The sequence below is a fragment of the Lepidothrix coronata genome, unplaced genomic scaffold (genome assembly GCF_001604755.1).
Source record: "Lepidothrix coronata isolate B3197 unplaced genomic scaffold, Lepidothrix_coronata-1.0 Scaffold14, whole genome shotgun sequence".
Lineage (NCBI taxonomy): Eukaryota > Metazoa > Chordata > Aves > Passeriformes > Pipridae > Lepidothrix > Lepidothrix coronata.
Window position 1 is genome coordinate 8,908,077 of NW_016690194.1, and position 15,104 is coordinate 8,923,180.

The following is a 15,104-nucleotide window of genomic DNA, read 5'->3' on the forward strand; positions in this document are numbered from 1 at the left end:
TCGCAGGAACCAGAATGAGGTTTATTAACTTCCAGAAAAACACAGGGTTTGCATAGAAGAAACTGCTCCATTATGAAAGATAACTATTGGTAAATTAGCTTAATTCTTTCACCTGTATACATTTCTCATGTTCCACAACAGCTTTAATAAATTATCCCCAGAAATTGGCTGCATCCAAGCTTGATTTGATGTTGTGCATATTTTCCCTGCGTTGTTTGGTATAAACATTTGCTTCTCCCTTTTGCAGTCGTTGCTTCAGAGCAGCCTTTTGCTGCTTGGTCAGCTGACGTTTTATCTTCTGTTTCACCAGTTCCTACAAACAAACAATTCGGCATCAGAAGTGTCTTTAGACCATTTAGCACCACGACACAACACAACAACAGCACTTTTTCAGCACCAACACGAACAAGACTGCAGAAAGGATGAGCAGAGTTGCTTCCTTGTAAAAAAATCATAAAACAAATCAGCTGACTGAAAAGGGAGATTCTTTGCTATGGACAAAGTCTTCATGGAGCGTTACATGTGTGTTAAATGCCATACCCCAAGGATTCCCAGCATCTAAAGGGGTTATCTATCCTATTGTCTTCTCATAGTCTTAGGTCTAATAAATAGCATTTTAAATCCTGCCTTACGGAGTTTTAAGTGTCTTTTCTTAGAGAGATGATAAAGGACCAGTACCTCTTGATGCAGAACACATTCCTTCCACAAAAATGTAAAAGCTGATAATCTTCTAGAACACTTCATGTCCAGCAGTAATTATTTGGTTTGTGTCTACTTTTTTTCAGCACTCTGGTTTTCCTGAAGTTTAGATTACAAAGAAATGAGTGCTTCTAACGCAAAACAACAACTCCTTGCCACAAGTGTGGCTAAGGCAGACAGGCAGTCAGGAGTGATTTACAATTCCTGCTCCAGTTTTCCTGTTGTGAGGCTCTCTCCTGTTAATATTCACAAGGTCAGGACTGTCTCCTGCCTCCACAGTATAAGCATTGAAAAACAGTGACTGCCATTTACATAGAACTGCAGTAGTTTTAAGAAATTTCATGTTACTTGCACCTGTGCTTCATTCTGCTATGGATGACATGGTAACAGTCTTTGTAAAAATGATAAATGCCAGAGGACAGTTTTACAAATAGGTGCTGGCAGCTATGTGCAATCTAACATGGTCTGAGAGTAATAAGAGCATAACAACAACAGTATTTACCGGAGGAATGGTGGAGCAGCTCCCAACACTTCTCACTGATGAGATACTTTTAGTCCTTGTTCTGTGCCCAGCAACAGGAATGACACACTCCTCACTAATAAAACACATACATCAATGTATTATTCCACTAGCAAGACAAACATCCTTTGCCTTTATGAGCACCGTGTTTGAGTCTTAACCTTCTGGGATATAACCTGAAAACTCACAAGAGAACATGCCAAGTGCTACAAAACATTTCTATTTTAAATATTAACACTAGTTTTTCAAAACAGGCATTTCATGAAAGGAAGAAATTTGTAGCACAACAGTCACATGTGTATCATGCACACAAAGAGAAGCCTCAGGGCACTAAAAAGATACATTTTAGATCCTACACAATGTTTTGGTGAGTCATTTAACTGAAAAGCAAAAAACCAGATGAAGACTGTGAGCTTGATCTATGCATCCAGGTACATGGTGGGCTAGCAAACTCAGGAGTTAAATTTCACATACAAGGGGCTAGTTGGAAGGTAAGCAGGAATTTCTAAGTATGTTGGGAGAGGAATTAAAAGCTAGAACAAACAGTGCAACATATTTTAATATTACAGTCCAAGGCACTTGTTTTAGCTAACTTCAGCTGAGTAAGCAGCAGAACACTGACACAGAGTATTTGAATTATAAACTTACTCATAAAAGTTATTAAGAAGTAGTATTTTAACATAAAGAACTACTCCACTACCAATATTAATTGAAATAAAAAAGGGGGGAAAAACCACCACAGAAAATAGGTTGATCTATGAAGTGCAACACTTGTTTTCTCATTAGACACTATTACACAGCTCGACAATCATAAGACCAACAAGAAAGATATTCACAGCAATCTTTTCAAAATAAACTGCATTTTAGTCTTCAGTTTAAACAAGGGTAGCTGAAGAGCAGTCCTTCTTGAGCTGCTTGAAAGATTCGCTTTTACTGGGAGGAAGGGAGGAATCACATCCACTCCTAGATAGTAATTATGAATCTTTACCTGTAATGCCTGAACTCCTCATTTAAAGTTGACGAGTCAACCAGCTCTGGGCACTCATCTTCATTCTCCTTGTCCTTAGAGGACTCTCTTTGACCCCTCTGATTTTCCACTTCAGCAGCATTTTTGTTTATGCTTTTGCCTTTAAAAGAAGTAATCGCTGAACTCTCTGCATCTCCATTGCACTTCCAAAGCATAGCCTGCCCTCCAGCTTTCTCCAAAGCTGAACTCAACTCTGCCATACTCAGCCTTTGTGTATTTTCTCTACTTTCATCTGTATCAGCCTCTTCCTCACTGCTACACACAGCGTTGTCAGAGGTCCTGCTTTCAGATAAATCACCGACTTCGTACACGTCTTCACTATTTTCTCCATCTTTGCTGAAGAAGTTGAGTTCGTTCTCAGCATCTTCTACAAGCTCTAGTACCTCTGTTGTGTTGTCATCCTTGTCAGAACCTGGTGGATAAAGCAGGTCATCATCTTCCTGCATTTCTTTTGCATAGCCACTGGCAGCAATCTCTTTATCAAGAGAACACTCTCTCCTGTGAAAGAGGGATGTTGGCGTTTAATAGGCTAAATTATCAAGCTACCAATGTGCTACATTTTGGATTAAAAATGCTAATCAAGTTAGACTGTAATTACCTATCCTGTTAACAAAGAGGACATACTCTCCTGAAACACACACCATAGTGCTGCGCTTTAGGTAAAATATAAACAGAAAGTGACCTGAGAGAAGAAAACTTCTACAGAAGATGATTCCATCTCCACAACCTGCATTTATGTTTATTTACAGGAAATTGTTTTACTTTAGCAGGAAAACCATTTGGTTTTAAGTTCAAAGTATGCTGAAACAAACAGAGGGTCGCTAACACACAGAGACTGACTCAAGTCTGAGACCCCTTTGGGAAAGTGCTGAGAATGAAAGGAAGCCATTTTCATTGCAACAGCTTCGGCCTTAAAATGAGTGAAATATTGCTTTACTTTTCCAAAGGGAAAAAAGACATTAGGAAGAAAAGTTGGAATGTAATGCTTGAAGAGGCAGTCACCATATTTATGAGCATTTTAAAAGCAGACTTAAAATTGAAACCCAGATTAATCCTCGATATATCAGAACTGTCAAATAGGCTGATTCTGCATCACTGTTAACATTTCCTGGACATTTATCATTTGGATCAAGCTTTCAGATTGATCTCTCTTCCTTAGTTGCAAGAAGACAGACAAAGGAGGCAGCACAGCATTTCAAAGCACACTTTAGCTTTTGAAGACCAAGTACGGTAACTTTGGCTGAAGAAAACACAACAGGAATGACAGAAATATACTTTAAAATTGCATAGTTGGGCCTATTTTTTTTAATTCTTGTACATGCATCTCTCACAGGCACCCATTTGTTTTCCACAAAACCAACACTAACGCCATAAATAAGAGAACTCAAGTTCATCTAGTTGTTTCTACCTGATGTCTTTGAATGTTGGGAAGAGCTCACTCTCGTAGCTGAAACGTTTCTTAAAGAACTCCTTAATACAGTTAACATCTCTGTCAAAATACCTGTAAAAAGCACAGAATTTTACAAACAAAAAACCCCAATAAAGTCTACTGCAATGAGAAACTTTTACCCTACATTTCGTGTCTTTTATTGTTTTTCTTTTTTTAATTATTTCTATCAGTGACCCCAAGACAACAATCTAGGAAGAGAAACTGGATGCAGTTTAAATTTGTTTCCTAACTGAACAATATTATTATCTCTGAAAAACAATTAATTATGTATTTATTCTACAGAGACATTTCTACCTATTCTTTGTTTGGAATGTTGCTTGTGCTGCATGACAACAGTGATAGAAAAAGAAACAGACTTTTGGAAACAAGCCATGGTTGACTGTTTGCTGTCAACAGCATTTACTCAGAAAATACCTTTAAATTGGAACCCACCACTCAGCATTTGCATGCGATGTTGACATCATCTGAGGGAAATCAATCAAAGTGGCATGATCATCATTATCCAAGATGAGATTAAATTCATTGAAGTCCCCATGAATCAGACCGTGATTGGCAAGTTTTACAATCAGATCCATTAATTCACTGTAGACAGCAGCAGGATCTTCCATGTGGTGCACCTGGCACCTGAAAAGTTAAATAAAATATTCTGAACTTTGGAAGACTTAACTTAAAAATACAGAGAAGTTATATGAAATACATCTGACAGAATGCCAGGGTAATTCAAGTTAAAAAGGCCCTCAGGTCTCAGGTCCAATACCCTCCTCAAAGCTGAGTCAACTCTGAGACCAGACCAAATTGCTCAGGTCTGTGTCTGGTTGGGATAGAAAAATTCCAGGGATGTAAAAAGGTTGTGCAGCCTCCCCAAGCAACTTGTGCCACTGCCTCTCTGTCCTCAACAGGGAAAAATGTCTCCTTATACCCAGGCTAAATCTCATTTAAACTCACACTCACTGACTGCCATCAAGCACTGCTGTCATAATGCACTATTTAAATATTGGATCAGTAAACTTTTATGTCTCTCCTGTTTTAGGTAATCTTATGCTCTCATCAGAAGTTAAGTATAAGGAATAAATTCCTTACTTGGACTAAGGAAAAAACCGTCTCTCTGAATAAAAATATAAGAGAAGCAAAACCCTATCAAATAGAATACTAGTGAGCATGGGCTGGAGGGCATTATTCAGCATGGTGAAGTCAGAATTCATTCACAAGACAAGGAAAAACCCTAACCCTGTTACCTTTCTTAACTTAGCATTGTTAGGGTCTCTGTAACACAGCAAATTAAACCCTCACTACTTACAAAGGATAGCCGTCAACAAGTTCCATAACAACTGCATGCCTGTTGTAGTCTATGGGCCTTGGAACAGGAAAATTTCTGTCATGCAAAGCCTGGAGAGAGGCAACACGATAAAAAATTAAAATTAAATAGTTAACGAAACATCACACATTGACATCTAAGTTCATTTTTAAGTATTAATAATGAGCATTACACCACATTGAAGATTAACCAAAGGTCGGTCATAATATTTTGAAGCTCTCCTGTTTGCCTTTTCTAATGGACATTTATCCATTCACTTGACCCACTCAACTTTTTTACGGGTTCATTCTCTTTTTACTCATTCTGTTGTTACCAGTGAATTTTTTTCTAAGACAGAGTCCCAAGTTAAAGTAATATAAATACGCCTTTTGTTATTTAAGCGTTACACTATTACTGCTTTTCAGCACACAGTTAATCCACCCCCCAACCCTCTGTTCAGAGAAACATGACCCCCACAATTCCCACAAGTTCTGACCACATAATGCTTTACCAGTTGGACCACCTAAACCAAAAAAGAGGTCCTAATGAGGGTATTAGTTCTTTCTCCCTCTGTGGAGGCCACTGGTAGAGCCTATCACAGGATTTTTTTGGAGAAAATAGAAAATCATATTTAATATGTATACCACTCTTGAACAGCACAAAAAAAGAAAGGAAAACTAGTTTTTTATAAATAGTTTTCCACTATTATATTTCAATCGCTGTACACTATCTGTGGTTTTTTCAGCAGGTCAAAAAATCCATAACTCTGAGAGTGGCAATATATTCTTGGAAATTAAATCTTTCCCCACAGTGAAGGACAAAGTGTGCCTTTTCAGATCAAAACACTAGTCTGGACTAAAAGACTTCCCTCAATAGCACAGCAACAGCTGAAAAAACAGTAGATTAAAAGATAAAAGAATTTTAAGAAATTTCAGCTGTTTGCAAGCTTATGCAATGAATTTTAAAGGAAAAACTGCAGAGCTGGTGAAACAGAGATTATCTATCCATAAATAACAATATCAAACTCAAATTCACTGACACTGTGCTTCTGTTCCATGTGACTTCCGTGGCAAAGCCTATGGAAATTGTACAGAACATATAGTACTGAAAGTCTCTGAAATGTTTACTTTAAGTCCATCAGGGGAAAGAAAAAAATAAAGCCTAAATCCTACCAGTCCTGAAAACACAGGCTCATCAAAAGGCAGTCTGAAAGGCACCTTCCAGTCTGTTACACAACTGCTGACACTATGAGTGGCCACCTACCTTCATGTAGGCAAACTCCTTCATTGCCGCTATCCTAGATAAGTACAGCCATGACATTTTGTGTCTGTGCTTGTGGTAGTCACGTTTATTCTTCAAACTGCGGAATGAGGTTCTTCCAAGGCGGTGTAATTTCAGTGCAAACTGTTGCTCCTCTTCATTTGCAACAATATAAATGTCTAGAAGACACACAAGGGCACGGATCTAAGGAACAAATGATATCTAACAAGCCACAGTAACTTTGTTACTTCTCACCATTTCTGGCATGGCATGTTCTACTACAGTAAAGGCAGCTGAATTTAGAGCCAGTGTATCAGAGATCTGAACATGAAGAAGTTACTGTTGAAGAGTTCATGTTACTCCACTAGAAGAAATACTGATGTGATGTGGAACATGTTTCAGAGTTCACCTTTTCAGAGAAAAACCTTTCAGCTTAAAATTCCTACATTCAGGTTTAACACTCCTGGACTATCTGCACAGCAAAGGGCTCTTCTTGAGGGAAATCCAGGTCAGATGCTGTTCTTAATCACACTCTGGAGGAGCCACTCCTTTCTGCTGAGTGGACAACCAACCCAAGGGGGCAGACTCTTAATTTAAACACTGTTAAAATAGCCTGTGTTTCATTTCGAGCATTTGTCCCCCAATAATCCCCTTCTCCAATTACAGAAGTTACATCCTGTGTCAAATTACATGAACATAGGAAGAACCAAGATAGTATTCCAATGGTTTTGAGCCTATTTTACTTTACTGCCTTATTTTTAAGTGGGATGAAAAAGCTGAAATTTTGTTTTTGCTAAAATGGTTTGAAACTCTTCACAAAGCACGAGACAAGCAGCATCTGCCTGCAAAGCACCTTTTTAAGTGATGAACTAAGAACCAAACAAAATGGGCAAAGGACAAAAGCATTCTTGTTAAGAAATATTCACATGTAGCCAAAAGCCTCATGTACTATTTGAACGGCTGACCTTGGTGTTTCACAGATTAACCGATGCAACTATCCAGAGGAAAACTCACCTAATTTCTAGCAAAATATTTGCAACATTAAAGCTGTATCTGCTTTAAGAAAATTATTAAAAATATTATTTTATTTACCTGATTCTTTGCCAACACCCATCTGGTTTCCTACAGAAGTGATAACTTGTCTGGAAGAGAGAGTTTTCAGAGCAAGGTAATCATATCCTGCATTAGTTAACCGGTAACCCTGGACAGCTGGGTAGAAATAAAAGACATTTAATTCCTTATTATGTATACATCACATTTAAAATAAGCCTCATTTTAGTCTTGCTTCAGCTTACACCCAAGTAATATTTCACCCCTTAGCTCCTTATCAGTCCAATTTGACAGAAAGGTAAAGATGTTTAAATTCCCACAACTTATGAAAATTGACAGCTGTGCAAGAGACAGAAGTGCTGCCTGTCTCTAAAAGAGGCAATGGCAGTACCTTAAACAGCCTAGGAAAAGCCAGCATTTGGGAAGATACACATATAGGTGACACAGCAGGGACCTGGGATTGTTGCAATGAACTACAGAAACCCTTGATCCTCTGAAGAACTGGGACAAAAGGAACAGATATTTCCTGCAGACTCCCCCAGTATGTTTGCAGGGCCAGATGCAACTAAAAGGCTGACGGGAATGGGGAAAGGCCTGCACAACTTGCCATGTGGCAAGGAATAAAAACTGCTTCAGTAGCTGTTCCTGGGGGGCAAAATGTCCAAGGACTCTGCAGTCTGTTCCAGATCTGTAAGGATGAAACTCACTTGGGTTGATTCCTACATGCACTTGAACATTGCTTTAAATGGTTCTTTTTATTTTATTCTGAGCAAAAAAGTGAGCTGTCCATCTCTTTTCTGCCTGTCATCTCTGTAGGTAGACACAGCACTTGGTGCTGCACAAACCCACAATCCCCAGGCAAGTCCAAGAGAAGGCGTCACAACTGCTCACACATCCCAACCTGTTGTGCATGTACAGCTGAGGCACTTGGAACAGACTGAGAAAGGGAGTCCCAACACAAAACCCAAACTCACTTTTGGTTTGTTCATAAGCCAGAAGTTTGTGCTTCACCAGCTCCCTCAGAATTTTATTGCAGCCACCGTGTTTGAGGTTGGCAATGGAAGCGACCAAGCTGGCAGGAACTATTTCATGGTTCTTCATGCCCATTTCCACCTAAAAACAGATAAACAAAAATAATGTGTCAGCCAATCCAGCCTGGGGAATTCTTCAGTTACAGCCAGAAGATGAGAGTGGCTTATTAGATTTTAGTCCCAGCCACCATGAGTGGAGACCTGGTGATGCTGATGATGTAACCTTGCTGGGGGTGTGTGACCCCTGGGCATCCCCAAGGAAATCCTGGGACTACCTGAGCATCCCCAGTGACCTGCTGAGCATCCCCAGCAAACAGCCAGGACCCCTTGGGCATCCTCCATGATCATCTGGGTGTCCCCAGTGACCACCTGAGCATTCCCTGGGCATCCACAGGGACACCTTGAACATCCCCAGCGACTCCTTGAGCATCCCCTAAGCGTCCCGAGCAACAACGCAAGACCCCCTGGGCATCCCTAGTGACCCCTTGAGCATCCCCAGGGATCTGCTGAGCATTCTCAAGGATCCCCTGAGCATCCCCAGCAACCATTTGGGATCCCCTGGGCATCCCCAGCTACCCTTTGGGCATCCACAGTGACCACTAGGGACATCCTGGGTGTCATCCTGACTGACCACCTGAGCAACCCCAGAGTGTCCCCAGGGATGAGCCAGGACCCTTAGGCATCCCCAGTGATCCCCTCGGCATCCCCAGTGATCCCCTCGGCATCCCCTGGGACATCTTAAGCATCCTCAGGGACACCCTGAGCATCCCCAGGGACCACCCAGGAACCCCTGGGCATCCCCAGGGACCACTAGGGACCCCTTGGGCATCCCAAGTGACCACCTAAGCATTCCCTGGGCATCCCCAGCGACAACCCGGGACCCCCTGGGCAGCCCCAGTGACCCCCTGAGCATCCGCAGGGACCACCCGGGACCCTCTGGGCACTCCCAGGGACCACCTCAACACCCCCCAGCGCCCCCCTGCCCTCACCGCTCCCTCCCATCCGGGCGGCCGAAGCAGATTTCGGCCCGACCACGTCCCTGCCCCTCAGGAACCCCCAGCGAGGAGCCTCGGGGAGTGGGGGAGGGCACGGACACCACACGCGGGTCCCGCCCGACCCGGCCCGGCCCGGGCCCGCTCACCGCCGTCAGCACCCTGAAGTGCTCCCGGGACAGATACCGCAGCATCACCACGTTCAGCTTCCCCATGGCCGCGGTGGGGGGGCCAAGGGGAGGAAAAACAGGAGGCAAAACAGAGAAAGAGGGAAAACAGGGAAGAAGAGGGGGACGAGGAGGGGAAGGGAGCGGGACGCATGCGCACAGCGACTCCCCATGTGGGTCCTGGCAGCTGCGTGAGCGCTCCTGTCTCAGATCAGCCCAAGATCTTTGTCCTCTTCCCTCCTTACCCAGCGGGGATGGACCACGAGCCAAAACGGAGCCAGACGCTGCTCCCAAATCAGCATCTTCTGCCTTCCATCCCTCCCTGCTGCGGACAGAGAGTTATTTGTGCGGCTCGCACGCAGCTGCCAGGACCTGCCCCAAGAATGGCCGCTGCTCCCTCGTCACGTGTCAGCTTGAGAAAATGTGGTATTCCAGGAAATCGGTGTCGTTTGGGGTGGGAAAGAGCTCTAAGGGCATCCAGCCCAGCCTGTCACGCGACACCAATCTGTCAGCCAGACCAGGGCACTGAGTGCCGCGTACAGTAAAGCGAAACATAAATACACATTACATACATGTATATACAGTCATATATAAACATGCAAACATATATAAACATACAAAATATAAACATACAACTATACAAACATACGAACGTATAGAAACATCCAAGCATGTATAAACATGTAACATAAAGAATAATTTCTCTCATAGAGAAGGGTTGTAAAATTCTCTCATAGAGAAATTATCTTCTTTTTATATCAGAAAAAAGAGCTTTATGGTCTCCAGATAATGCTATACCAATACTATAAAAATATTTTATCTGCTTATAACTGATGTAATATCAATTATATTAAAATGTGTGTGTGCAAACCTTGGAGTCTTGCTTTTGGAAAAGAGCTGCTTCTGCTGTTCCAGCCGGAGGAAAATGAGAATGTGCTTAAAATGGACATGATAACAGTACTGGTGGAAACTGGAATTTTGCTAAAAGCTACTAAGCCCAGATTCCTGCATTAAACATGCTTTTTTTCTTCTTATTTCGTTTAGAGCTGTCCTTCACTTCCTTTTTAGTTGTCAAGTGTGTATTGTTAAGTTACCTAATCAATCACAAGAGTCTGTGTGATGGAAAATGTTGTATCACAGGAGCTGGTCAGAAATGGTCATGTAGGACCAGTAGAACAGTATTAAAAATTCAGCCTTAAAATGAATGCTGTCAGCTGTATAAAAATGATCAAGTCTTCATGATGTATTTAACATGAATATTCAAAACCTTTTCCCACTAAACTGCTCTTCTTCTCTATTACATATCAAAATCCATCTGTGGGCTCACAACATTACTTGCCAAAAATCTTCCCTTTTTTTGTTTTTGGTATGAAGATGTTTGCCTACAAACATTAATAGTAGATCATCCTGTTTCATACATTATGCACAAAAATGCACTGAATTTGACAGGTATTAAAATGTGACACAATTTGTATAATTTTAAATTTTAGTATCATTCATGAGTGTTTAAAGGAATATGAATAAAATATTTCAGTACAGAAACAAATGTGGTCTTCATAAACTGACTGCATTTAAAAATGTTTTATACCAGGGGTATTTTACAATGCATTTGAAGAAATTACGTTTTAAAGGATGACAGTTAGTTGGGTTTTTAGGGTTTTTTTCAGTTAGTGGTTTGTTGGTTGGGTTTTTTTGTGGTTTGTTTGGATAGTTTGGAAAAGCAGTCAGATTTTCAGCTGATTTACAGGTGATTTACAGCTGGAACAATGTTTCATGTCAGTTTGGTGTGAAATAATCAGTAAGGAAGTTATGATCAAAATAGTCACACTAATCAGACAAATGGCTCAACGTGTACATATTTCTGTATGATCATATCTTATTTTTGAACCTTTTTCTGCTTGTAGGCCTGAGAAACACCTAGTATCTAGTTGCCATTCATATTTTGCACTTAGAGGAGAAATCCTTCACTAAGGTGAGCACTGAAGATGCCAGAAATTAGTCAGTGGTAGTTGCCAGTGAGAGATACCTAGGAGAGGACATCAGACAAAGGCATGCATGTGATATTTTTGCAGCACATCCAGCAGTTTGCAGCTCAGACACTTCCTGAACATTTGGTTGTGTTTGATAGCTCTCCACGGTACTTGTCTTTCTGGGGCTTGGATTGTTTTTGAACATTTGAAAAGCTCAGTGTGGCACAAAACTGGGCAGCAAGAAGTTTCATGGCTTAATTACAGGAGAAGCGTGCCCTGCATGCTTTAAATCTGCTACTTGAATTATATGCCACTCTTCTTTTCACTATTACCCTAAAATACACAGATGCAATTCAAGTTGCTTTTATTCAGGCTCTCCATATCTCTTGCTCTGATGTGGGATGCTGTATTTGCCACGCAGTAGAGGGTTCATCCATCCACTTGCCAAGCCCCATTTTTAGTCCATTTAGTGTTTTTCTCACATCTCTTCTTTCACTGCAAGTGCAGCTACTCCTAGATCAAATTTAATCAGAAGAGAGCAGCATGTCACTTATTTTGACAAATTGTTTTGCACCATTTCACACTCAAAAATGAGGGTACAGCTTGTGGGGCCCTGAGAAAATGCTCTGATGAGGATTTGCCTTTCAGCTCTGCTGTGCAAATTCCACAAGCATTTTGCAGAGAAAACTCTGCAAAAGCACAAAACCATTTTTTTTTTTTTCACTTACCAGGTATTAGACTGTGAACACATGGAAACATTCTACCTAATCTGTAGCATATTGAACCTTCGTATGCAGAACTGTTTCTAAAGAGTTATTAGTATAATTTTCTATTTATGACAAGAAGTTTATTCTGTTAATGTGGTTGGGGTTCCAAAGTGTAAGGAAATGGATAATTAATAATTCTAAAACTCCTGTGTGACTTAACCTGACTGTCAAAGCTACAAAAAAATAAATAAGACTAGGCTTCATTTCAAATTGGTTGTATTTTCAGAAAAAATATTCTTATGTCTTAAAACGGCATTTAGGAAGCAATTGATAAAACATGCCCTTTTAATAAAATACTTTTGTTCTTTTGGACTTTTTTCCATTCCAAAACACCAGTGATATATTGAAACAAACTTGTGTTTTCAGCAAAAGGTGATACTGCCAAATAAAAAAAAAAAAGGCATTAGTCTTGCAGTGAGTATATATGTTTTTAAGCTAACACTAAAGTTGAATATGCTTATTATCTTTACATTTAAATATGATGTAGAATAATTAACATACAAGATTACATTAAGATTGCTATCAGCAGAAAAAAGCAAGGGAGTGCTTGTGATTCAAAAATTTCACCTTTCATAGTAATACCATTTCTATTTTCTTCACTGGAGACGCACTGCATAGCAATACATAATTTGGATTGGCTTTTTGATTTTAGAAAGATCAGCATCCATTTTTCTTTTTTTAAAAGAATTGAAAGAAATTAATGGAATCAATAGATCTTAAAATTTTGGTCACCTCAAGGCTCCAGTGATACCTTTTCTGTTTCTGGAAAGTATTCATTGCCTGCTGCTGCCGCTGTTAATTTACTATTTCTTGACATCTTCGACTTATAAAACTGTGTCAGATACACAGTGGGTTTTCTTTTGACAGTGATCTGCTGGCACAGTAAACTTAATTAAATAAGCATTAATAAGTGACACGAGGCACAGGTATCTTCTATGTGATAAATGCATTTTGAGGCCCAGGGATCAAAAGACAAACACCATATGTTTTTACTCAGAAGGGAGCTGCTGGGTGGGCTGTGTATCTATAAATGATGGACCCATCTTCTGTCTAGATGCTGTTAAGTCAGAATCACAGAAAAATTAGGGTTGGAAGGAACTTCTGGAGATCATCTAGTCCAGTCCCCATTCCTTAAATACTTTAGAGATGAAATGTTTGCTTTCCAAGTAACAAGTAGCACCAAACATTAGTTATTTAGAAGAAAAAAATATAAAAAGTTTATGCCTTTGGTGAAGTCCTTAATTCATTTAATGAACATCCTCCTGAAAAAGAGTGCTGTATTATTGCCAGATATCAACTGGGAGCACCACACAGTATAAGCAAATGAGGGTGGGGAACAAAAAAACCCTAACGTAATTTGAACTGGATGTAGCGCTTAATAAAATACAGCAGGAAGTTACTGAAAGTGACTTATATATCTTATGCCAAGTAATCATTTGGGGTTTTGTCTTTGTAGATGTTGATGAATGCCAGGCTATCCCTGGAGTCTGCCGAGGAGGACACTGCATTAATTCAGTAGGTTCTTATGAGTGCAAGTGTCCTGTTGGTCACAAACAGAACAAGGAAACTCAAAAATGCGATGGTAAGTGATGTTGTAAGGGAACATACCTAAAAAGTGGTCATGTAAAGCATTAGAGCACTTTAGTAATGAACATTACTGAATACTTGAATAGTTGCAGTTGTTTGATTTGGACAGACATAACATCATTGAGCTGTGCTTTTTGTTTCCTCTTCATAGGGAGGGAGAAAGGGAGAAAGAAAGAGAGGGACAGAGGGAGAGAGGGACAGAGGGAGGGAGGGAGGGAGGAATCACCAATCCTGGCTCTTGCATTGGTGATGGGGTGTCCAGAATCCTGGGGGTACTGCCTGGCCTTTGTGGGGGAATATCTTTATAGATAAGTTTTCCCCACCCTGGTGATAAAATTAGTTGCTTTGTGCAGTCCATTTTTCTAGACCTTCCTGGAGATGGCTCGAGTAGATCCCAAATGCCAGCCGTCCCTTGTTGGTCTAGTCTTCGAGTTTTACCCACAGGCTCTCAGCCTGTTTGTGGCTCTTTCTCAGAGACAGCTCTTCACTGTGTATCCATTCCTATAATCTGTTCTATCTATCCATAGTTACTTACCAAGAAGTGCACTTGCATTTTTGATTCTCTTATCCATGGTGTGTTTATTATTAGTCCATGAGACTTGGTACAGCAGGAGTGAGGTAAAAGTGCTTTTACCCAAACCAGTTGAGGTGGAAGTCCATCCCCCTCTCCAAAAATGCATTTTTAATACAATATCTCATCAAACCAGACAGCATCTGGATATCAGTTATGATGGACAGTAGGAGTTCAATAAATGAAGTTCCTGTGTTGATGATATCTGTAATCTGCCCCTGGCAGTGCTCATGGTTTTTCTGCTGTTAACCCTAGGAGAACTCCATGTGAAGGAGCTCCTCTCAGGCAAGGATGCAGTTCAAATACATTAAATAGTTGTTCTCATAAAGATCCAAAAAATGCAGGTCATTTTGTATATGTTGGTTTTTTGCCTGGCATGTGCTATCCACCTTTGATGCCAAAAGGAGAACTTAGTGATATGTTTCCTTTCTTCTGAAAACAGTAATTAAAAGTTAATTCTTTGCATTCTACTTCTTTAACCTATGTAAAGCTCTGCTTTAATTTTTGAAAATGCTGTTCAGCATTTCTCCCTGATAGTATCTATAGGAAAAGGTGAATATATTTTTAAGACAGATCTGCTTAAAAATCTGTGATGCTTGTGGGACCATGCATAGTAGAAGTGAAACATTATCTGCAGTCTGAAATATTTGCTATTATTTCATGGTTCAGTAATTAGTGGGTTTCATTTCCTGTTTTGTTGGCAGCCTACTGCAGAACAG

The 15,104-nt window shown here is 40.4% G+C and overlaps 1 protein-coding gene and 1 pseudogene across 1 annotated transcript; one reads left to right on the plus strand and one right to left on the minus strand.

Annotated features, from left to right (window-relative positions):
* RIOK2 (RIO kinase 2) lies at nt 1-9,640 on the minus strand. The gene is made up of 10 exons (XM_017806068.1): nt 9,473-9,640; nt 8,275-8,413; nt 7,343-7,459; nt 6,254-6,429; nt 4,994-5,082; nt 4,129-4,320; nt 3,655-3,747; nt 2,208-2,744; nt 1,202-1,295; nt 1-313 (listed from the first exon to the last, which is right to left on the minus strand). The coding sequence occupies exons 1-10, from the start codon at nt 9,536-9,538 to the stop codon at nt 152-154; spliced, it is 1,665 nt and encodes a 554-aa protein (XP_017661557.1). The 5' UTR covers nt 9,539-9,640; the 3' UTR covers nt 1-151.
* A 2-nt stretch (nt 9,641-9,642) lies between these two features.
* Nucleotides 9,643-15,104, plus strand: part of LOC108493069 — a 28,484-nt pseudogene continuing 23,022 nt past the window's right edge.